We start from the raw sequence: 23,752 nt of genomic DNA on the forward strand, positions 1-23,752 counted from the left end.
ATACAGCACAGCCCCCATAGAATGTAATACAGCACAGCCCCCATAGAATGTAATAAAGCACAGCCCACATAGAATGTAATACAGCACAGCCCCCATAGAATGTAATACAGCACAGCCCCCATAGAATGTAATACAGCACAGCCCCCATAGAATGTAATGCAGCCACCCACATAGAATGTACTACAGCACAGCCCCCATACAATGTAACGCAGCACAGCCCCCATAGAATGTAACGCAGCACAGCCCCCATAGAATGTAATGCAGCCAGCCCACATAGAATGTAATGCAGCACAGCCCCCATAGAATGTAACGCAGCACAGCCCCCATAGAATGTAATGCAGCACAGCCCCCATAGAATGTAACGCAGCACAGCCCCCATAGAATGTAATACAGCACAGCCCCCATAGAATGTAATACAGCACAACCCCCATAGAATGTAATACAGCACAGCCCCCATAGAATGTAATGCAGCCACCCACATAGAATGTACTACAGCACAGCCCCCATACAATGTAACGCAGCACAGCCCCATAGAATGTAACGCAGCAGAGCCCCCATAGAATGTAATGCAGCCAGCCCACATAGAATGTAATGCAGCACAGCCCCCATAGAATGTAACGCAGCACAGCCCCCATAGAATGTAACGCAGCACAGCCCCCATAGAATGTAACGCAGCACAGCCCCCATAGAATGTAATGCAGCCAGCCCCCATAGAATGTAATACAGCACAGCCCCCATAGAATTCAATCAGATAGGTAACCAATTGTATGTAAAATAAATTCTGTCTAGCACTATTTACCAAAGCAAATCCTCCCAAGAAATTTGTGCAAAAAGACAATGTTCTATAAAATAGTTATTTTATTGAAGAAATAATAATATTAAAATATTTATAACATAATTAATATAACAGCTGATAGAAGCACATATAGTAATGAATATATAGGTATAGGAACATTCAAACAATACATAAATATAACATGCCAGGTGATGCAGGAAAATATTAAAATATAAATAGCAGACACAGAGAACCCCTAAAAAATATAGTGACAATATAGAATATCTACAGAATTAATATAAATATATATCCGTGCAGCAGCACCAATTTAATAAAATATTTAAGCCACAAAATGTAAAAAACCAAAGTGCACTAGTGCTGAAAAAAATATATATATATGTGTCCTGTTAGGAATAAATACGGCCAAAAAGGTCTAATAAGGTGCCAAGAAAAAAATAATAATTTTTTATATGTAAGTAAAAATTACAATAAAGTGCAATGATATGTGCAATATTGCAAAACCTATAATTGCATAAGGTGTGGAAGAACCACAAAAAAAGTGCTGTAGTGCAAAAGTGCTACACTAACAGAAAATATGCATATTAAGGGGCAACCTATATAAGACACTCTGGGAGCCTAAATAGTTTCGTAGTGCTGCAAACACTGTGAATGTATCCTATAAGGAATCAACTATATCAAGCACTGCTGGTAACCTATGAAGTGTGCTACAATCACTGTGTATGTGTCCTATAAAAGGACCGTCTATATGAGGCACTGCTGGAGACCTATAAAGTGTGGTAGTGCTAAATAAAATCAAACTGCAAACACCTAGCTAAGAATATTATCAAAAACATGCAGAGTTCCACATACCTAAATGCTCCTTGATCCCTACGTACGTTTCGGCGTTTAGCCTTCTTCCGGGGGGCGTATACATTCTGGCCCAGGGCGTGCATATTTATACCAATGATAACCAATCAAATGCTGGACATTGTATGCCGGGCGATGTGATGCGGCGCATGCGCGGACGCTCCACCGCCGAACACATAAGCCCAGTGTCACCCAGGCAACGCGCACCCGGCCAATCACCCCGATCACATGACGCAATCGGGGGATCACCAGGAGCACGCTACCAAGGAAACAGACGCCGGGAATAAAGAGGGAAACAATATAGATTGGGTATTGACTGGATAAAAACTCTTAGTCAAATGGTCCTTTAAATTATGGGCCCAACGTGCTGTTATACAGGGTCGTTCTGGTAAATATTACTTCAAAATAGGGTCACTAGTAAGTATGGTCCAATGCTTAGATAAAATATCACGCATCGCATCCGATTGTGAATGATACTCCGTAATTAACCTAACTTTAGTATCCTTTTGTGGTTTGTGTTTAGGAAAAAATAGACTCTCACGCTCTGTCTTCATAGCTCCCTCTCCCACAGCCCCAGGAACAGATTGGCATATGATGGTGCACATGCTGCACCCATGGCTGTTCCCTGGAGCTGCAGGAAGAAGGAGTTTTTATCCAGTCAATACCCAATCTATATTGTTTCCCTCTTTATTCCCGAAACCTATTGAAAAATGGGGATGTGCCCCATGTGGCAATTGTATTGCCTGTCCCAATATTGATCATGCCTCCATGTTCGTTGGATCCGATAATAAATCCTATAAGATAACACAGGCTATCACGTGCAATATGAAAGTTGTCATATACCATGCCACATGTCCTTGTTCAAAAATTTATGTTGGGCTTACAACCAGATCTTTGAAATTACGTGTACGGGAACATGTGAGAGAAATTATCGCTGCGGAAAAAGAAACAACAATAGAATATCTGAAAACATTACCAAGGCACTTCAAGATTTATTATAATTGTGATCCAACAGGCCTTCGAGTATTGGCATTGACAGAATTATATCAGATTTACGTGGCGGTAACATTAGTCGGAGGCTCGCTCAGAAAGAAACTAGGTGGATCTGGACACTTCGTACCCTTCAACCTCTGGGTCTTAATGAGAGTCTAAGTTATTCATCATTTCTCTGATCATCTTTTGTGCTTATTTTAACTTTAACCTTATATTTGTACATTTTATTAGCATGTGTGTATATATTACATTATTTTAATTGATGTTTTTTATATATTTTTTAGCAATACTTATTTTAGTTTTATTCTGGGATTGGTTTCCAGTCTATGAGCAGTGAGAAGATTGTATGAACCTGTTGCTTCAATCAAACAAATGAGAAGACCTATTAATACTTTAATATTTGAATGTACTTATTTATTTATATATAAAAATGTTTTTGCATATTTACTGATAGAGGTTATATATGAATTTATATATTTATTATATTTACTATATTTATTATTATTCTTTTTTCACTTGTATATATTTATAAGACCATAGTTACTATATTATTATATTTTTTTTTATACTTGTATATTAATATTTCTCATGTAGTCTTTATTATTTATTTATCTTATTTTGGTGTATATTGTATAATATTAATTATTGGCTTTAAATTATTTAATTTAGAATAATATGCTTAATTTTGTTCATGTGCACGTGTGCACAATATATGTATGCATTTTATTTTATTTATTTAGTTATTATTTTTTTATGGATTTATTACATAATTTATTTATTTGTAACAATTCACATATAATATGTATTATTTAATATTCATATATTTCCCCATTTATATTTATAGATGTCTTTCTTGTTCACATATTTAGCTCATTTGCTTCATAGGTTTTACTAGTGTGCACCACCTGTTATTGGTATCTGTAGTGATAGTGGTGCGCACAATACCCAGGATAGTTCTTTCCTACCCCCTTTTCATGCTGGACTTGCGTGCAGGAGATTGTGCGCTTGCGCGGTCTTCCCTGCCGCTGGCTGCATTCGTTCCGGCGTCTGTTTCCTTGGTAGAGCGCTCCTGGTGATCCCCCGATCGCGTCATGTGATCGGGGTGATTGGCCGGGTGCGCGTTGCCTGGGTGACGCTGGGCGGATGTGTTCGGCGGCGGAGCGTCCGCGCATGCGCCGCATCACATCACCCGGCATACAATGTTCAGCATTTGATTGGTTATCATTGGTATAAATATGCACGCCCTGGGCCAGAATGTATACGCCCCCCGGAAGAAGGCTAAACGCCGAAACGTACGTAGGGATCAAGGAGCATTTAGGTATGTGGAACTCTGCATGTTTTTGATAATATTCTTAGCTAGGTGTTTGCAGTTTGATTTTATTTAGCACTACACCACTTTATAGGTCTCCAGCAGTGCCTCATATAGACGGTCCTTTTATAGGACACATACACAGTGATTGTAGCACACTTCATAGGTTACCAGCAGTGCTTGATATACAGTGGGGCAAAAAAGTATTTAGTCAGTCAGCAATAGTGCAAGTTCCACCACTTAAAAAGATGAGAGGCGTCTGTAATTTACATCGTAGGTAGACCTCAACTATGGGAGACAAACTGAGAAAAAAAAATCCAGAAAATCACATTGTCTGTTTTTTTAACATTTTATTTGCATATTATGGTGGAAAATAAGTATTTGGTCAGAAACAAAATTTCATCTCAATACTTTGTAATATATCCTTTGTTGGCAATGACAGAGGTCAAACGTTTTCTGTAAGTCTTCACAAGGTTGCCACACACTGTTGTTGGTATGTTGGCCCATTCCTCCATGCAGATCTCCTCTAGAGCAGTGATGTTTTTGGCTTTTCGCTTGGCAACACGGACTTTCAACTCCCTCCAAAGGTTTTCTATAGGGTTGAGATCTGGAGACTGGCTAGGCCACTCCAGGACCTTGAAATGCTTCTTACGAAGCCACTCCTTCGTTGCCCTGGCGGTGTGCTTTGGATCATTGTCATGTTGAAAGACCCAGCCACGTTTCATCTTCAATGCCCTTGCTGATGGAAGGAGGTTTGCACTCAAAATCTCACGATACATGGCCCCATTCATTCTTTCATGTACCCGGATCAGTCGTCCTGGCCCCTTTGCAGAGAAACAGCCCCAAAGCATGATGTTTCCACCACCATGCTTTACAGTAGGTATGGTGTTTGATGGATGCAACTCAGTATTCTTTTTCCTCCAAACACGACAAGTTGTGTTTCTACCAAACAGTTCCAGTTTGGTTTCATCAGACCATAGGACATTCTCCCAAAACTCCTCTGGATCATCCAAATGCTCTCTAGCAAACTTCAGACGGGCCCGGACATGTACTGGCTTAAGCAGTGGAACACGTCTGGCACTGCAGGATCTGAGTCCATGGTGGCGTAGTGTGTTACTTATGGTAGGCCTTGTTACATTGGTCCCAGCTCTCTGCAGTTCATTCACTAGGTCCCCCCGCGTGGTTCTGGGATTTTTGCTCACCGTTCTTGGGATCATTCTGAACCCACGGGGTGGGATTTTGCGTGGAGCCCCAGATTGAGGGAGATTATCAGTGGTCTTGTATGTCTTCCATTTTCTAATTATTGCTCCCACTGTTGATTTCTTCACTCCAAGCTGGTTGGCTATTGCAGATTCAGTCTTCCCAGCCTGGTGCAGGGCTACAATTTTGTTTCTGGTGTCCTTTGACAGCTCTTTGGTCTTCACCATAGTGGAGTTTGGAGTCAGACTGTTTGAGGGTGTGCACAGGTGTCTTTTTATACTGATAACAAGTTTAAACAGGTGCCATTACTACAGGTAATGAGTGGAGGAAAGAGGAGACTCTTTAAGAAGAAGTTACAGGTCTGTGAGAGCCAGAAATCTTGATTGTTTGTTTCTGACCAAATACTTATTTTCCACCATAATATGCAAAAAAAATGATAAAAAAACAGACAATGTGATTTTCTGGATTTTTTTTTCTCAGTTTGTCTCCCATAGTTGAGGTCTACCTATGATGTAAATTACAGACGCCTCTCATCTTTTTAAGTGGTGGAACTTGCACTATTGCTCACTGACTAAATACTTTTTTGCCCCACTGTAGTTGATTCCTTATAGGATACATTCACAGTGTTTGCAGCACTACGAAACTATTTAGGCTCCCAGAGTGTCTTATATAGGTTGCCCCTTAATATGCATATTTTCTGTTAGTGTAGCACTTTTGCACTACAGCACTTTTTTTGTGGTTCTTCCACACCTTATGCAATTATAGGTTTTGCAATATTGCACATATCATTGCACTTTATTGTAATTTTTACTTACATATAAACATTTTTTTTTTCTTGGCACCTTATTAGACCTTTTTGGCCGTATTTATTCCTAACAGGACACATATATATATTTTTATTTTCAGCACTAGTGCACTTTGGTTTTTTACATTTTGTGGCTTAAATATTTTATTAAATTGGTGCTGCTGCACGGATATACAGTGGGGCAAAAAAGTATTTAGTCAGTCAGCAATAGTGCAAGTTCCACTACTTAAAAAGACGAGAGGCGTCTGTAATTTACATCATAGGTAGACCTCAACTATGGGAGACAAACTGAGAAAAAAAATCCAGAAAATCACATTGTCTGTTTTTTTAACATTTTATTTGCATATTATGGTGGAAAATAAGTATTTGGTCAGAAACAAACAATCAAGATTTCTGGCTCTCACAGACCTGTAACTTCTTCTTTAAGAGTCTCCTCTTTCCTCCACTCATTACCTGTAGTAATGGCACCTGTTTAAACTTGTTATCAGTATAAAAAGACACCTGTGCACACCCTCAAACAGTCTGACTCCAAACTCCACTATGGTGAAGACCAAAGAGCTGTCAAAGGACACCAGAAACAAAATTGTAGCCCTGCACCAGGCTGGGAAGACTGAATCTGCAATAGCCAACCAGCTTGGAGTGAAGAAATCAACAGTGGGAGCAATAATTAGAAAATGGAAAACATACAAGACCACTGATAATCTCCCTCGATCTGGGGCTCCACGCAAAATCCCACCCCGTGGGGTCAGAATGATCACAAGAACGGTGAGCAAAAATCCCAGAACCACGCGGGGGGACCTAGTGAATGAACTGCAGGGAGCAGGGACCAATGTAACAAGGCCTACCATAAGTAACACACTACGCCACCATGGACTCAGATCCTGCAGTGCCAGACGTGTCCCACTGCTTAAGCCAGTACATGTCCGGGCCCGTCTGAAGTTTGCTGGAGAGCATTTGGATGATCCAGAGGAGTTTTGGGAGAATGTCCTATGGTCTGATGAAACCAAACTGGAACTGTTTGGTAGAAACACAACTTGTCGTGTTTGGAGGAAAAAGAATACTGAGTTGCATCCATCAAACACCATACCTACTGTAAAGCATGGTGGTGGAAACATCATGCTTTGGGGCTGTTTCTCTGCAAAGGGGCCAGGACGACTGATCCGGGTACATGAAAGAATGAATGGGGCAATGTATCGTGAGATTTTGAGTGCAAACCTCCTTCCATCAGCAAGGGCATTGAAGATGAAACGTGGCTGGGTCTTTCAACATGACAATGATCCAAAGCACACAGCCAGGGCAACGAAGGAGTGGCTTCGTAAGAAGCATTTCAAGGTCCTGGAGTGGCCTAGCCAGTCTCCAGATCTCAACCCTATAGAAAACCTTTGGAGGGAGTTGAAAGTCTGTGTTGCCAAGCGAAAAGCCAAAAACATCACTGCTCTAGAGGAGATCTGCATGGAGGAATGGGCCAACATACCAACAACAGTGTGTGGCAACCTTGTGAAGACTTACAGAAAACGTTTGACCTCTGTCATTGCCAACAAAGGATATATTACAAAGTATTGAGATGAAATTTTGTTTCTGACCAAATACTTATTTTCCACCATAATATGCAAATAAAATTATAAAAAAACAGACAATGTGATTTTCTGGATTTTTTTTTCTCAGTTTGTCTCCCATAGTTGAGGTCTACCTATGATGTAAATTACAGACGCCTCTCATCTTTTTAAGTGGTGGAACTTGCACTATTGCTGACTGACTAAATACTTTTTTGCCCCACTGTATATTTATATTAATTCTGTAGATATTCTATATTATCACTATATTTTTTAGGGGTTCTCTGTGTCTGCTATTTATATTTTAATATTTTCCTGCATCACCTGGCATGTTATATTTATGTATTGTTTGAATGTTCCTATACCTATATATTCATTACTATATGTGCTTCTATCAGCTGTTATATTAATTATGTTATAAATATTTTAATATTATTATTTCTTCAATAAAATAACTATTTTATAGAACATTGTCTTTTTGCACAAATTTCTTGGGAGGATTAGCCCCCATAGAATGTAATGCAGCCAGCCCCCATAGAATGTAATACAGCACAGCCCCCATAGAATGTATTGCAGTCAGCCCCCATAGAATGTAATACAGCACAGCCCCCATAGAATGCATAGAATGTAATGCAGCACGGCCCCCCCATAGCCCCACAATCCAGTAATCACATATATATATATATATATATATATATTTAAAAAAAAAAACACTACTCACCTTTCCTCTTGCCCCGCGCTGCTCCAGACTCCGGTCTCAGCAGCTGCAGTCTGACCGACACACAGCAGGTGCACAATGATATGACGTCATCGTGCACCCGCAGTGTCAGAGGCAGAGCTGGGAATGATGGGAGAGGGAGCGACAGCAGATGCTCTCTCCTCCATCATTGCAGTCAACTGTACCAGCGTCAGACGCCGGTATAGTTGAATGCGTGACACCGGGGAGTGTGCCGACAGCGGGGGGAGTGTGCCGACAGCAGGGGGAGTGTGCCGACAGCGGCACACTCGAGCGGCCCACTACTGCCACCGGCCCTTCTGGCATTTGCCAGAACTGCCCGATGGCCAGTCCGGCCCTGAACACCATGCAATCTCACAACCTACTTGATAAATATCTGTGCCAGAGTCTTGGTATTAGGTAACGCGGGAAGGGCAATAAAATGTGACATCTTGCTAAATCTGTCAACTACGACTAAAATAACTGTATTACCCTCAGAAACCAGTAAGTCAGTGATGAAGTGTATTGACAAATGAGTCCAAGGTCTACTGGGCATCTTCAGTGGTTGAACAGATCCAGACGGGCGAGTACGAGGGGTCTTGGAACGCGCACACACACTGCAGGCAGCGACATATTCCTGTACATCATGATTTACCCCAGACCACCAAAAACGCCGAGTGAGAAGGTCCGAAGTAACTTTACTTCCAGGGTGTCCGGCCAGGACCAAATCATGATGTTCATTAATGACCCTAAGACGAAGATTAGCAGGAACATAAAGTTTACCTAAAGGACAGGCTGTTGGGGCGTCCCCCTGCACCTCTAGGACCTCTCTCAAGATCTGAATTAATTGCGGCGACAATTACACCCTTCTGCAGTATAGGACCTGGCTCACAATTATCCCCACCCCCTGGAAAACAACGGGATAACGCATCAGCCTTGACATTCTTGCTTCCAGGCCTAAACGTAATGTAGAAATTGAACCTGGCGAAAAACAGAGACCACCAAGCTTGCCTAGGTGTGAGACGCTTCGCAGATTCTAGATACAACAGATTCTTGTGATCTGTGATCACCATGACTGGGTGAAGTGCTTCCTCCAAAAAATGGCACCATTCCTCAAATGCCCATTTAATTGCCAACAGCTCCCTGTTACCAATATCATAATTCCTCTCAGTAGGAGATAATTTTTTCGAGAAAAATGCACATGGACGCCACTTACTCGGAGAAATCCGCTGAGACAATACAGCTCCCACTCCCACCTCAAGAGGCATCCACCTCTACCACAAATGGCTGTGTGATGTCAGGCTGTATTAGTATGGGTGCAGTGGAAAAACACTTCTTCAAAGTCTCAAAAGCCTGGCAGGCCGTACTAGACCAGACAGAGAAGTCCGTGCCTTTCTTGGTAATGTCTGTTAAAGGTTTGGCTACTACTGAAAAGTCTTTAATAAATTTGCGATAGTAGTTTGCAAAACCTAAAAACCTCTGTAAGGCCTTAAGGTCTTCAGGACGCTCCCACTCCAAGACCGCCTTGACCTTTGCCAGATCCATACGAAATCTTAGGGAGGATAAGAAATGACCCAAAAACGGAATCTCTTTGACCTCGAACATGCATTTCTCAAGTTTGGCAAACAATTTATTGTCCCTGAGTACCTGAAGAACCTGCCGTACATGAGCCTGATGGGACTCGAGGTCAGGGGAATAAATTAAGATGTCATCGAGATAGACCACCACAAACCTACCTATTAAGTGACTAAGTATATCATTGACAAAATGTTGAAACACAACAGGAGCATTACTTAACCCAAAAGGCATAGCCAAGTTCTCGTAATGTCCCTCTGGAGTATTAAACGCCGTCTTCCATTCATCCCCCTCCTTCATCCAAATTAGATTATATGCCCCCCTGAGGTCTAATTTGGAGAACCATTTAGCCCCCACAATTTGATTAAAGAGGTCCGGAATAAGAGGGAGCAGGAAAGAATCCCGGACCGTAATTTGGTTTAATTCACAGAAGTCTAAGCATGGGCGTAAACCCCCGTCCTTCTTCTTAACAAAGAAGAACCCGGCAGCAATGGGTGATGACGAGGGTCTGATATGACCCTTGGCCAGACTCTCCCTGATATAGTCCTTCATGGCCTGTCTCTCTGGGGCAGAGATGTTGTATAGCCTACTCTTAAGGTACCTTCACACATAACTATATTGTTAACGATATCGTTGCACCGTCACGCTTTTTGTGACGTAGCAACGATCCCGCTAACGATCTCGTTATGTGTGACAGCGACCAAAGATCAGGCTCCTGCTGGGAGATCGTTGGTCACTGGGGAATGATCAGGACCTTTTTTTGGTCGCTGATCACCCACTGTCATCGTTGGATCGGCGTGTGTGATGCTGATCCAGCGATGTGTTCACTTGTAACCAGGGTAAATATCGGGTTACTAAGCGGAGGGCCGCGCTTAGTAACCCGATATTTACCCTGGTTACCATTGTAAAAGTAAAAAAAAAAAAAAAAACAGTACATACTCACATTCCGATGTTTGTCACGTCCCCCGCCGTCAGCTTCCCTGCATTAACTGTCAGCGCCGGCCGTAAAGCAGAGCACAGCGGTGACGTCACTGTTGTGCTCTGCTTTACGGCCGGCGCTGACACAGTCAGTGCGGGAAGCTGACGCCGGGGGACATGACAGACATCAGAATGTGAGTATGTAGTGTTTTTTTTTTACTTTTACAATGGTAACCAGGGTAAATATCGGGTTACTAAGCGCAGCCCTGCGCTTAGTAACCCGATGTTTACCCTGGTTACCCGGGGACTTCGGCATAGTTGAAGACAGTTTCAACGATGCCGAAGTCGTTCCCCTGATCGTTGGTCGCTGGAGAGAGCTGTCTGTGTGACAGCTCCCCAGCGACCACACAACGACTTACCAACGATCACGGCCAGGTCGTATCGCTGGTCGTGATCGTTGGTAAGTCGTTTAGTGTAACGGTACCTTTAGGCAGTTTAGCACCAGGAATGAGACGTATGGTGCAATCATAAGGATGGTGTGGAGGTAGCTCTTGACTCCCCTCCTCAGAGAATACATCCTCAAAATCTGAGATGAACTCTGGCAAAACCTGAGAACTCAACCTGCCAGCCGAGTGCCCAGGCAATGTTCCTCACAAAACTCACTCCATCTAGTAATCTCCCGAGTCTGCCAGTCTAAAACAGGGTTGTGTAACGTGAGCCATGGTAAACCGAGTACTACAGGCGACGGCAAACCCCCCAACACATAACAATCTATTGACTCAGAGTGCAACGCCCCTATTTGTAGGTTCACCCCACGGATGATCTGAGTGAAAGTCCCCTGGCTCAAAGGTGCAGAATCAATAGCAATTATAGGTATGGGTCTAGACAACTCTTGAGTTCTAAGCCCATGTGCCTGAACAAATCCAGCATCAATTAAATTAAACCCTGCCCCAGAGTCCAGAAAGGCAGAGATATTGAACCTATTTTCACCAAGACGAATCTCGGCTGGTAGGAAAAACTGTGGTTTACCTAAGGAGGAAACTAGTACACCCGAGTTGCCAACCTCCCCGCAACCCGGGCTCAATAGTTTTCCAGTGGTTGTCTTCTAGAAGGACACACATTCACATAATGACCCCTTCTGCCACAAAAAAAAACCATGCACCTCCCTTACGCCATACTACTGCAGCCCCCTTAGAACGAGAAGCGCCACCCAACTGCATAGGTTCTCTTAGAGACTCAGGTTCTGGTGAGTCCAAATCTGAATTACCCTGGAATAGCGGCGATTCATTAAGTCTCTGGCGCAGGCAGCGGTCCACACGGATCGCAAGAGACATAGCTGCCTCCAGTGTGGTTGGTGTCTCCTGTAGGGCGAAGGCATCTTTTATTTTATCAGATAGGCCCTGATAAAATTGACTGTGGAGTGCAGGGTCATTCCACATTGTGTCAGTAGCCCATCTCCGAAACTCAGAGCAGTACTCCTCTACCGGCCGGTCTCCCTGTGTAAGATGGCGTATTGTGGACTCAGCGAGGGAGACACGGTCAGGATCATCATACACTTGACCTAAGGCTCGAAAAAATCCTCCACAGTCCATAACGGCAAAGCGTCAGCGGAAAGTGAAAATGCCCAGGCCTGAGGATCACCTTGTAGGAGCGATACTACAATTCCAACCCTCTGCTCCTCTGAACCTGCAGTGTGAGGACGCAACCTAAAATACAAATTACAGGCCTCCCTGAATGTAACAAATTTGTCGCGCCCCCCAAAGAACCTGTCAGGTAACGCAATTTTAGGCTCCAGCGAAGCTTGTGGAGGTGTAGCAACCCCTGCAGTGGCCACTGGAGTGCGCTGTACAACCGCCGAGCGGAGGTCAGCCACCTCTAGCCTGAGTTGCTGCAATTGTCCAGCTAAAGCAGCAATGGGGTCCATATTGGACCAAGAAAATTTTTAGGGTCAGTGATACTGTCACGCCGTTAACAGCGATAAAAGGGGCAAGACGGCGTACTGGGACCCGCACCTGTCCCTGCCACTATAAAGGGGCCCTAGCTTTCCCTTATCTCAGGGGTACCTATAATGGTTAGGAGGCCTGAGCTGCCAGCGTATCCCTGTCTCCTGTGCAGGCCCTATCAGTGGCCCCCTCTCCCCCCAAGGGAGATGGACTGCACCAGTGTATAATACGACAATTAAACAGGGTATACAGACAAGGTAACTAAAAGTCTCAAACTCACCAAATGCTCACACAACCACAGAGGAAACACAGAGAAGGAAAAAACTAGGAAGGAAAACAGGTTTAACCCCTTAGCGACCGCCGATACGCCTTTTAACGGCGGCCGCTAAGGGTACTTAAACCACAGCGCCATTAATTAACGGCGCTGTGGAAAAAGTGAATAGCGCCCCCCAGAGGCTGATTTTCTCCGGGGTCTCAGCTGCCGGGGGTAGCCGAGACCCCAGAGAACATGATTCGGGGGGGTTTTAACCCACCCCGCATTTGCGATCGCCGGTAATTAACCGTTTACCGGCGATCGCAAAAAATAAATAACAAAAAAAAACAAAACGCGATCTCTTTTTAATTTCTCTGTCCTCCGATGTGATCGGACATCGGAGGACAGAGAAAAGGGGTCCCAAGTAGCCCCCCAATACTCACCTATCTCCCCCGATGCTCCTCGTGTCTCCCGGTGGGCGCCGCCATCTTCAAAATAGCGGGCGCATGCGCAGTGCGCCCGCCGGCCGGCCCCGCGAGAATCTTTGGGGTCTCGGCTGCCGGGGGTAGCCGAGACCCCAAAGAGCATGATCGGGGTCGGTTTTACCGACCCCTGTTTTGCGATCGCCGGTAATTAACTGTTTACCGGCGACCGCAAAAAAAAAAAAAAGTAAAGTGTAATTCTCTGTCCTCTGATGTGATCGCACATCAGAGGACAGAGAAATAGGGGGATTCGGGGACCCTACAATACTCACCTGTGTCCCTGGATCCTCTTGCTGCTCCTCCTGGCCGCTGGCAGAAGAAAATGGTGGGCGCATGCGCAGTGCGCCCGCCATCTGTCTCCATCTGCCGGCCGGCAGGAGAACAGCAGTTGGGGCTAAAATTAGGGTTAGGGTTAGGGGTAGGGTTAGGGGTAGGGTTAGGGGTAGGGTTAGGGGTAGGGTTCGGGGTAGGGTTAGGGTTAGGGCTAGGGTTAGGGCTAGGGTTGGGGCTTAATTTAGGGTTAGGATTGGGGTTAAATTTAGGGTTAGGGTTGGGGCTAAATTTAGGGTTAGGCTTCTTTCACATTTACGTCGGTACGGGGCCGTCGCAATGCGTCGGCCCGACATACCGGCGCACGTTGTGAAAATTGTGCACAACGTGGGCAGCAGCTGTAGTTTTTCAACGCATCCGCTGCCCAATCTATGTCCTGGGGAGGAGGGGGCGGAGTTACGGCCACGCATGCGCGGTCAGAAATGGCGGATGCGACGTACAAAAAAACGTTTCATTGAACTTTTTTTGTGCCGACGGTCCGCCAAAACACAACTGATCCAGTGCACGACGGACGCGACGTGTGGCCATCCGTCACGATCCGTCGGCAATACAAGTCTATGGGCAAAAAACGCATCCTGCGGGCACATTTGCAGGATCCGTTTCTTGTCCAAAACGACGGATTGCGACGGAATGCCAAACGACGCAAGTGTGAAAGTAGCCTTAGGGCTAGGGTTAGGGTTGGGGCTAAAGTTAGGGCTAGGGTTGGGGCTAAAGTTAGGGTTAGAGCTGGGATTAGGGTTAGGGTTTGGATTAGGGTTGGTATTAGGGTTAGGGTTGGCATTAGGGTTACGCTTGGGATTAGGTTTGAGGTTAGGGTTGAGATTAGGATTAGGGGTGTGTTGGATTTAGGGTTTTGATTAGGGTTATGGTTAGGGTTGACATTAGGGTTGTTTTGGGGTAAGGGTTGTGATTATGGTTAGGGTTAGTGATTAGGATTATGGATCAGGTTGGGATTAGGGTTAGGAGTGTGTTGGGGTTAGGGTTGGAGCTAGAATTGGGGGGTTTCCACTGTTTAGGTACATCAGGGGTCTCCAAACACGACAGCCAATTTTGCGCTCAAAAAGTCAAATGGTGCTCCCTCCCTTCTGAGCTCTGCCGTGCGCCCAAACAGTGGGTTACCCCCACATATGGGGCATCAGCGTACTCGGGATAAATTGGACAACAACTTCTGGGGTCCAATTTCTCTTGTTACCCTTGTGAAAATAAAAACTTGGGGGCTACAATATCTTTTTTGTGAAAAAAAAAATATTTTTTATTTTCACGACTCTGCATTCTAAACTTCTGTGAAGCACTTGGGCATTCAAAGTTCTCACCACACATCTAGATAAGTTCCTTGGGGGGTCTAGTTTCCAAAATGGGGTCACTTGTGGGGGGTTACTACAGTTTATGTACATCAGGGGCTCTGCAATCGCAACATAATGCCCACAGACCATTCTATCTAAGTCTGCATTCCAAAAAGGCGCTCCTTCCCTTCCGAGCTCTGCCGTGCGCCCAAACAGTGGTTTACCCCCACATATGGCACATCAGCGTACTCGGGATAAATTGGACAACAACTATTGCAGTCCAATTTCTCCTGTTACCCTTGTGAAAATAAAAACTTGGGGGCTACAATATCTTTTTTGTGAAAAAAAAAATATTTTTTATTTTCACGACTCTGCATTCTAAACTTCTGTGAAGCACTTGGGCATTCAAAGTTCTCACCACACATCTAGATAAGTTCCTTGGGGGGTCTAGTTTCCAAAATGGGGTCACTTGTGGAGGGTTTCTACTGTTAAGCCACATCAGGGGCTCTGCAAACGCAACGTGATGCCCACAGACCATTCTATCAAAGTCTGCATTCCAAAAAGGCGCTCCTTCCTTCCGAGCTCTGCCGTGCGCCCAAACAGTGGTTTACCCCCACATGTGGGGTACCAGCATACTCAGGACAAATTGGACAACAACTTTTGGGGTCCAATTTCTCTTGTTACCCTTGTGAAAATAAAAACTTGGGGGCTAAAAAATCTTTTTTGTGGAAAAAAAAAAAATTTTTTATTTTCACGGCTCTGCATTATAAACTTCTGTGAAGCACTTGGGCATTCAAGGTTCTCACCACACATCTAGATAAGTTTACCCCCACATATTGGGTATCGACGTACTCAGGAGAAATTGCACAACAACTTTAGTCGTCTAATTTCTCCTGTTACCCTTGTGAAAATAAAAATTTGTGGGCAAAAAGATCATTTTTGTGTAAACAAAAGCGATTTTTTATTTTCACGGCTCTACGTTATAAACTTCTGTGAAGCACTTGGGGGTTCAAAGTGCTCACCACACATCTAGATAAGTTCCTGAAAGGGTCTAGTTTCCAAAATGGTGTCACTTGTGGGGAGTTTCCACTGTTTAGGCACATCAGGGGCTCTCTAAACGTGACATGGCGTCCGATCTCAATTCCAGCCAATTCTGCATTGAAAAAGTCAAACGGCGCTCCTTCACTTCTAAGTTCTGCGGTGCACCCAAAAAGTGGTTTACCCCCACATATGGGGTATTGGCGTATTCAGGAGAAATTGCATAACAAAATTTATGGTTACATTTCTGTTTTTACACTTGTGAAAATAAAAAAAATGGTTCTGAATTAAGATGTTTGCAAAAAAAAGTTAAATGTTCATTTTTTCCTTCCACATTGTTTCAGTTCCTGTGAAGCACGTAAAGGGTTAATAAACTTCTTAAATGTGGTTTTGAGAACCTTGAGGGGTGTAGTTTTTGGAATGGTGTCACACTTCATTATTTTCTATCATATAGACCCCTCAAAATGACTTCAAATGTGATGTGGTCCCTAAAAAAAAATGGTGTTGTAAAAATGAGAAATTGCTGGTCAACTTTTAACCCTTATAACTCCCTAACAAAAAAAAATTTTGTTTCCAAAATTGTGCTGATGTAAAGTAGACATGTGGGAAATGTTATTTATTAACTATTTTTCGTGACATATCTCTCTGATTTAAGGGCATAAAAATACAAAGTTTGAAAATTGCAAAATTTTAAAAATTTTCGCCATATTTCCGTTTTTTTTCATAAATAATCGCAAGTAATATCGAAGAAATGTTACCACTAACATGAAGTACAATATGTCACGAAAAAACAATCTCAGAATCAGCGGGATCCGTTGAAGCGTTCCAGAGTTATAACCTCATAAATTGACAGTGGTCAGAATTGCAAAAATTGGCTCAGTCATTAAGTACCAAATTGGCTCTGTCACTAAGGGGTTAACATGCAACCAAAACAGCAGACACCAATCTCTGTAGATAAACCTCCAAGCTCCTAATACCAAGCTCCTTCTCACTCCAAGCCAGGCAGCAGAACTGATCACTGACAACAGTTGTAGACAAAGCTGAGTCTATATAGGAGCAGAGATTACCAAAATCAAATCAGCTGAGAGACATAGCTCTCAGTAACTTCAGTAACAAGGTTTAACTCCTGCGCTGCTGGCACAAGACAGCCAGGTCAGAATTCAGGAGAAGAGCTTCTGTTCGTGTGTGAATGAGGCCCAGAGCGCTGCGGTTATCTGGAACCTCGCTGTCGCGGTAGCCCTGTGACAGGGATACTAAGGCTACTTTCACACTAGTGTCGGTACGGGTCCGTCGCTAAGCGTCGGGCCGACGTACTGACGCACGTTGTGAAATTTGTGCACGACGTGTGCAGCGGATGCAGTTTTTCGACGCATCCGCTGCCCATTCTGAAGTCCAGGGAGGAGGGGGCGGATTTCCGATTGCGCATGCGCGGTAGAAAATGGCAGACGCGACGCACGAAAAAACGTTACATTGGACTTTTTTTGTGCCGACGGTCCGCCAAAACACGACTGATCCGTTGCACGACGGACGCGACGTGTGGCCATCCGTCGCGATCCGTCGTTAATACAAGTCTATGGGTAAAAAACGCATCCTGCGGGCGCATTTGCAGGATCCGTTTTTTGCCCAAAATGACAGATTGCTAAAAACACAAGTGTGAAAGTAGCCTAAGTGTGAACACAGAAGGGGGATATCATCTCTGCATGGGTGGTGAGTTTATCTTTGCACGTGAGGCTGTTATCTCTGCACACTTGGGGTGCTGTTATCTCTGCACACAAGGGGGGACGTTATCTCTGCACACGGGGGGGGGGGGGGAGATTATCTCTGCACACAGGGGGGACGTTATCTCTGCACACAAGGGGGGGATGTTATCTCTGCACACGGGGGGGGGGGAGGTTATCTCTGCACACAGGGGATATTATCTCTGCACACAGGGGGGATATTATCTCTGCACACAGGGGATATTATCTCTGCACACAGGCAGATTATCTGTACAGAGGGGGGATATTATCTCTGTACACAGGGGGGATATTATCTCTGCACACAGGCAGATTATCTGTACAGAGGGGGGATATTATCTCTGTACACAGGGGGGATATTATCTCTGTACACAGGGGGGACGTTATCTCTGCACACAGGGGATATTATCTCTGCACACAGGGGGGAGGTTATCTCTGTACACAGGGGGGACGTTATCTCTGCACACACAGAGGGGATATTATCTCTGTACACAGGGGGGACGTTATCTCTGCACACACAGGGAGGATATTATCTCTGTACACAGGGGGGACGTTATCTCTGCACACAAGGGGGGGACGTTATCTCTGCACACGGGGGGGGGGGAGGTTATCTCTGCACACAGGGGATATTATCTCTGCACACAGGGGGATATTATCTCTGCACACAGGGGATATTATCTCTGCACACAGGCAGATTATCTGTACAGAGGGGGGATATTATCTCTGTACACAGGGGGGATATTATCTCTGTACACAGGGGGGACGTTATCTCTGCACACAGGGGATATTATCTCTGCACACAGGGGGGAGGTTATCTCTGTACACAGGGGGGACGTTATCTCTGTACACAGGGGGGATATTATCTCTGTACACAGGGGGGAGGTTATCTCTGTACACAGGGGGGACGTTATCTCTGCACACACAGGGGGGATATTATCTCTGTACACAGGGGGGACGTTATCTCTGTACACAGGGGGGATATTATCTCTGTACACAGGGGGGACGTTATCTCTGCACACACGGGGGATATTATCTCTGTACACAGGGGGGATATTATCTCTGCACACACGGGGGATATTATCTCTGTACACAGGGGGGACGTTATCTCTGCACACAGGGGATATTATCTCTGCACACAGGGGGGAGGTTATCTCTGTACACAGGGGGGATATTATCTCTGTACACAGGGGGGAGGTTATCTCTGTACACAGGGGGGACGTTATCTCTGCACACACAGGGGGGATATTATCTCTGTACACAGGGGGGACGTTATCTCTGTACACAGGGGGGATATTATCTCTGTACACAGGGGGAGGTTATCTCTGCACACACAGGGGGTATATTATCTCTGTACACAGGGGGGATATTATCTCTGTACACAGGGGGGAGGTTATCTCTGTACACAGGGGGGACGTTATCTCTGCACACACAGGGGGGATATTATCTCTGTACACAGGGGGGACGTTATCTCTGTACACAGGGGGGATATTATCTCTGTACACAGGGGGGACGTTATCTCTGCACACACGGGGGATATTATCTCTGTACACAGGGGGGATATTATCTCTGCACACACGGGGGATATTATCTCTGCACACACGGGGGATATTATCTCTGTACACAGGGGGGATATTATCTCTGTACACAGGGGGGACGTTATCTCTGCACACACGGGGGATATTATCTCTGTACACAGGGGGGATATTATCTCTGTACACAGGGGGGATATTATCTCTGCACACACGGGGGATATTATCTCTGTACACAGGGGGGATATTATCTCTGTACACAGGGGGGACGTTATCTCTGCACACACGGGGGATATTATCTCTGTACACAGGGGGGATATTATCTCTGCACACACGGGGGATATTATCTCTGCACACACGGGGGATATTATCTCTGTACACAGGGGGGATATTATCTCTGTACACAGGGGAGATATTATCTCTGCACACACGGGGGATATTATCTCTGTACACAGGGGGGATATTATCTCTGTACACAGGGGGGACGTTATCTCTGCACACACAGGGGATATTATCTCTGCACACACGGGGGATATTATCTCTGTACACAGGGGGGATATTATCTCTGTACACAGGGGGGATATTATCTCTGTACACAGGGGGGATATTATCTCTGTACACAGGGGGGATATTATCTCTGCACACACGGGGGATATTATCTCTGTACACAGGGGGGATATTATCTCTGTACACAGGGGGGATATTATCTCTGCACACACGGGGGATATTATCTCTGTACACAGGGGGGATATTATCTCTGTACACAGGGGGGATATTATCTCTGCACACACGGGGGATATTATCTCTGTACACAGGGGGGATATTATCTCTGTACACAGGGGGGATATTATCTCTGTACACAGGGGGGATATTATCTCTGTACACAGGGGGGATATTATCTCTGCACACACGGGGGATATTATCTCTGTACACAGGGGGGATATTATCTCTGTACACAGGGGGGATATTATCTCTGCACACACGGGGGATATTATCTCTGTACACAGGGGGGATATTATCTCTGTACACAGGGGGGATATTATCTCTGCACACACGGGGGATATTATCTCTGTACACAGGGGGGATATTATCTCTGTACACAGGGGGGATATTATCTCTGTACACAGGGGGGATATTATCTCTGTACACAGGGGGGATATTATCTCTGTACACAGGGGGGATATTATCTCTGCACACACGGGGGATATTATCTCTGTACACAGGGGGATATTATCTCTGCACACACGGGGGATATTATCTCTGTACACACGGGGGATATTATCTCTGTACACAGGGGGGATATTATCTCTGCACACACGGGGGATATTATCTCTGTACACAGGGGGGATATTATCTCTGTACACAGGGGGGATATTATCTCTGCACACGGGGGGGAGATTATTTGTGCACACAGGGGCAGTGGGTGGATCACGTGGCAGCACGGTATATACACAGCTGGAGCAGACGTGCACTGCTGCAGGTCACACGTAGCCGGAATAACCCCCACAATCCATTGCACGCAGTGGCTGACAGTCTGGAGACGCACTATTACATGCAGCTTGTGACCTGGGACTCTCTAGCCGCAGAATCTACAGCCAGTAATCTGCAGCCACTGTATAGGAATGCTGGGAGTTGTAGTTTCCCAGCAGCTGAAGTCACATGTGACAGACCAGGGCCGCACTGCACTGGCTATAGATGACACGTGGACGTGTTATTCTGGACTGGGCCCCCCTCATCCACAGCACGAACAGTCCCAATTAAGAGACACGTGTTTAGAAGCCGACCGATGCCCGTACTCGGTGACCTTTCACCAATTCCCACACCATGTGTTCTCCCCGGTGGGCCCCACCTCCTGGCAGCGCCACTTTAACATGCTGAGTCTTGTGGTTTGACAGTAATGTGGGCGGAGCCTTGTACCAGAATTTCTCCTATTGGTCCCGGCGCAGTAGAGCAGACCCCGCCCCTGGCCCTTGGACTGTCCGGAGTGGCCGGATCTGGGGGAGAAGACTGAGGGATGGCGGAGCGGAGGATCTCCCGCTGGTACTTCGGGGGCCTGGCGTCCTGCGGGGCAGCGTGCTGTACCCACCCGCTAGACCTCATAAAGGTGAGCGCTGGGCATCTGGAAGATGGCTCCTCGTACGTGTGCAGCGTGCATCTGTGCAGGGCATGTGTGACACCTGCTAGGGCTGCGTGTATGGCAGCCATATAGTCCTGTGCAGTATAGAGATGGACGAGGCTGCGCACACTGCCGTGTATAGGACAAAGCTGTGCACACTGACATGTATAGGACAAAGCTGTGCACACTGACATGTATAGTACGACGCTGTGCACACTGACGTGTATAGGACACTGTGCACACTGACGTGTATAGGACACTGTGCACACTGACGTGTATAGGACACTGTGCACACTGACGTGTATAGGACACTGTGCACACTGACGTGTATAGGACACTGTGCACACTGACGTGTATAGGACACTGTGCACACTGACGTGTATAGGACACTGTGCACACTGACGTGTATAGGACACTGTGCACACTGACGTGTATAGGACACTGTGCACACTGACGTGTATAGGACACTGTGCACACTGACGTGTATAGGACACTGTGCACACTGACGTGTATAGGACACTGTGCACACTGACGTGTATAGGACACTGTGCACACTGACGTGTATAGGACACTGTGCACACTGACGTGTATAGGACACTGTGCACACTGACGTGTATAGGACACTGTGCACACTGACGTGTATAGGACACTGTGCACACTGACGTGTATAGGACACTGTGCACACTGACGTGTATAGGACACTGTGCACACTGACGTGTATAGGACACTGTGCACACTGACGTGTATAGGACACTGTGCACACTGACGTGTATAGGACACTGTGCACACTGACGTGTATAGGACACTGTGCACACTGACGTGTATAGGACACTGTGCACACTGACGTGTATAGGACGAAGCTGTGCACACTGACGTGTATAGTACGAAGCTGTGCACACTGACGTGTATAGTACGACGCTGTGCACACTGACGTGTATAGGACACTGTGTACAGTGACGTGTATAGGACGAAGCTGTGCACACTGCCATGTATAGGACACTGTGCACACTGACGTGTATAGGACGAAGCTGTGCACACTGACATGTATAGGACACTGCACACTGATGCGTATAGGACGAGGCTGTGCACACTGACATGTATAGTACGACGCTGTGCACACTGACGTGTATAGGACACTGTGCACACTGACGTGTATAGGACACTGTGTACACTGACGTGTATAGGACACTGTGTACACTGACGTGTATAGGACGAAGCTGTGCACACTGACATGTATAGGACACTGCACACTGATGCGTATAGGACGAGGCTGTGCACACTGACATGTATAGTACGACGCTGTGCACACTGACGTGTATAGGACACTGTACACTGACGTGTATAGGACACTGTGTACACTGACGTGTATAGGACACTGTGTACACTGACATGTATAGGACACTGTGCACACTGACGTGTATAGGATGAAACTGTGCACACTGACATGTATAGGACACTGCACACTGATGCGTATAGGACGAGGCTGTGCACACTGACGTGTATAGGACGAAGCTGTGCACACTGACATGTATAGGACACTGTGCACACTGACGTGTATAGGATGAAACTGTGCACACTGACATGTATAGGACACTGCACACTGATGCGTATAGGACACTGTGCACACTGACGTGTATAGGACGAAGCTGTGCACACTGACATTTATAGGACACTGTGCACACTGACGTGTATAGGATGAAACTGTGCACACTGACATGTATAGGACACTGCACACTGATGCGTATAGGACGAGGCTGTGCACACTGACGTGTATAGGACGAGGCTGTGCACACTGACGTGTATAGGTTCTGGTTCTATTGCTGCACACAACCTGTCTATTCTGTCTACAGATTTGGACCATGTGAACATGTGTACTACTATTGGATAACATTGGTCTGAGTGCTGTCAGTTTTCTTGCCGACATCACTCCCACCAAAACCAGCAGTGTGAACTCGGCCTAACAGTTATTGTATTTCTGCAACACAGATACTGACTACATGTAGGACACTGTACACCCTGTCCGTATAGAGGAGGGGTATACTAATGCACACGGTGTACACAATGTATGTATATATAATGGAGCTGTGCATATGTATTCCAGTTAGTGGGGCAGTGAGGTACATGTATGATCCCATCCTGCACAGCTCTGCTGCATGCTGCCACCCCGTGTGTAGTGTGTGGACTGCTCACGTCTGCCGGCCGGATCTAGTGCGCGGTCGTACTACACTCATTAGTCCATATAACGAGTGAACACTTCCTTACTGAGCCGTGTGTGTAGTGCAGGGTGAATATGTGCTCTGTACACAGGATATAATGAGTCTGTGCTCACTGC

General features: G+C 45.7%; 1 protein-coding gene across 1 annotated transcript in view; it reads left to right on the forward strand.

The window, feature by feature from the left end:
- The first annotated feature begins 20,825 nt into the window (after window positions 1-20,825).
- LOC138665232 (mitochondrial dicarboxylate carrier-like) overlaps window positions 20,826-23,752 on the forward strand; it is a 40,708-nt gene continuing 37,781 nt past the window's right edge. The window contains exon 1 of the mRNA XM_069752529.1: window positions 20,826-21,408. Within this exon, the coding sequence (XP_069608630.1) occupies window positions 21,319-21,408 (90 nt within the window). The 5' untranslated portion in view covers window positions 20,826-21,318. The remainder of the gene's footprint in view (window positions 21,409-23,752) is intronic.

The sequence above is a fragment of the Ranitomeya imitator genome, chromosome 2 (assembly GCF_032444005.1).
Source record: "Ranitomeya imitator isolate aRanImi1 chromosome 2, aRanImi1.pri, whole genome shotgun sequence".
NCBI lineage: Eukaryota > Metazoa > Chordata > Amphibia > Anura > Dendrobatidae > Ranitomeya > Ranitomeya imitator.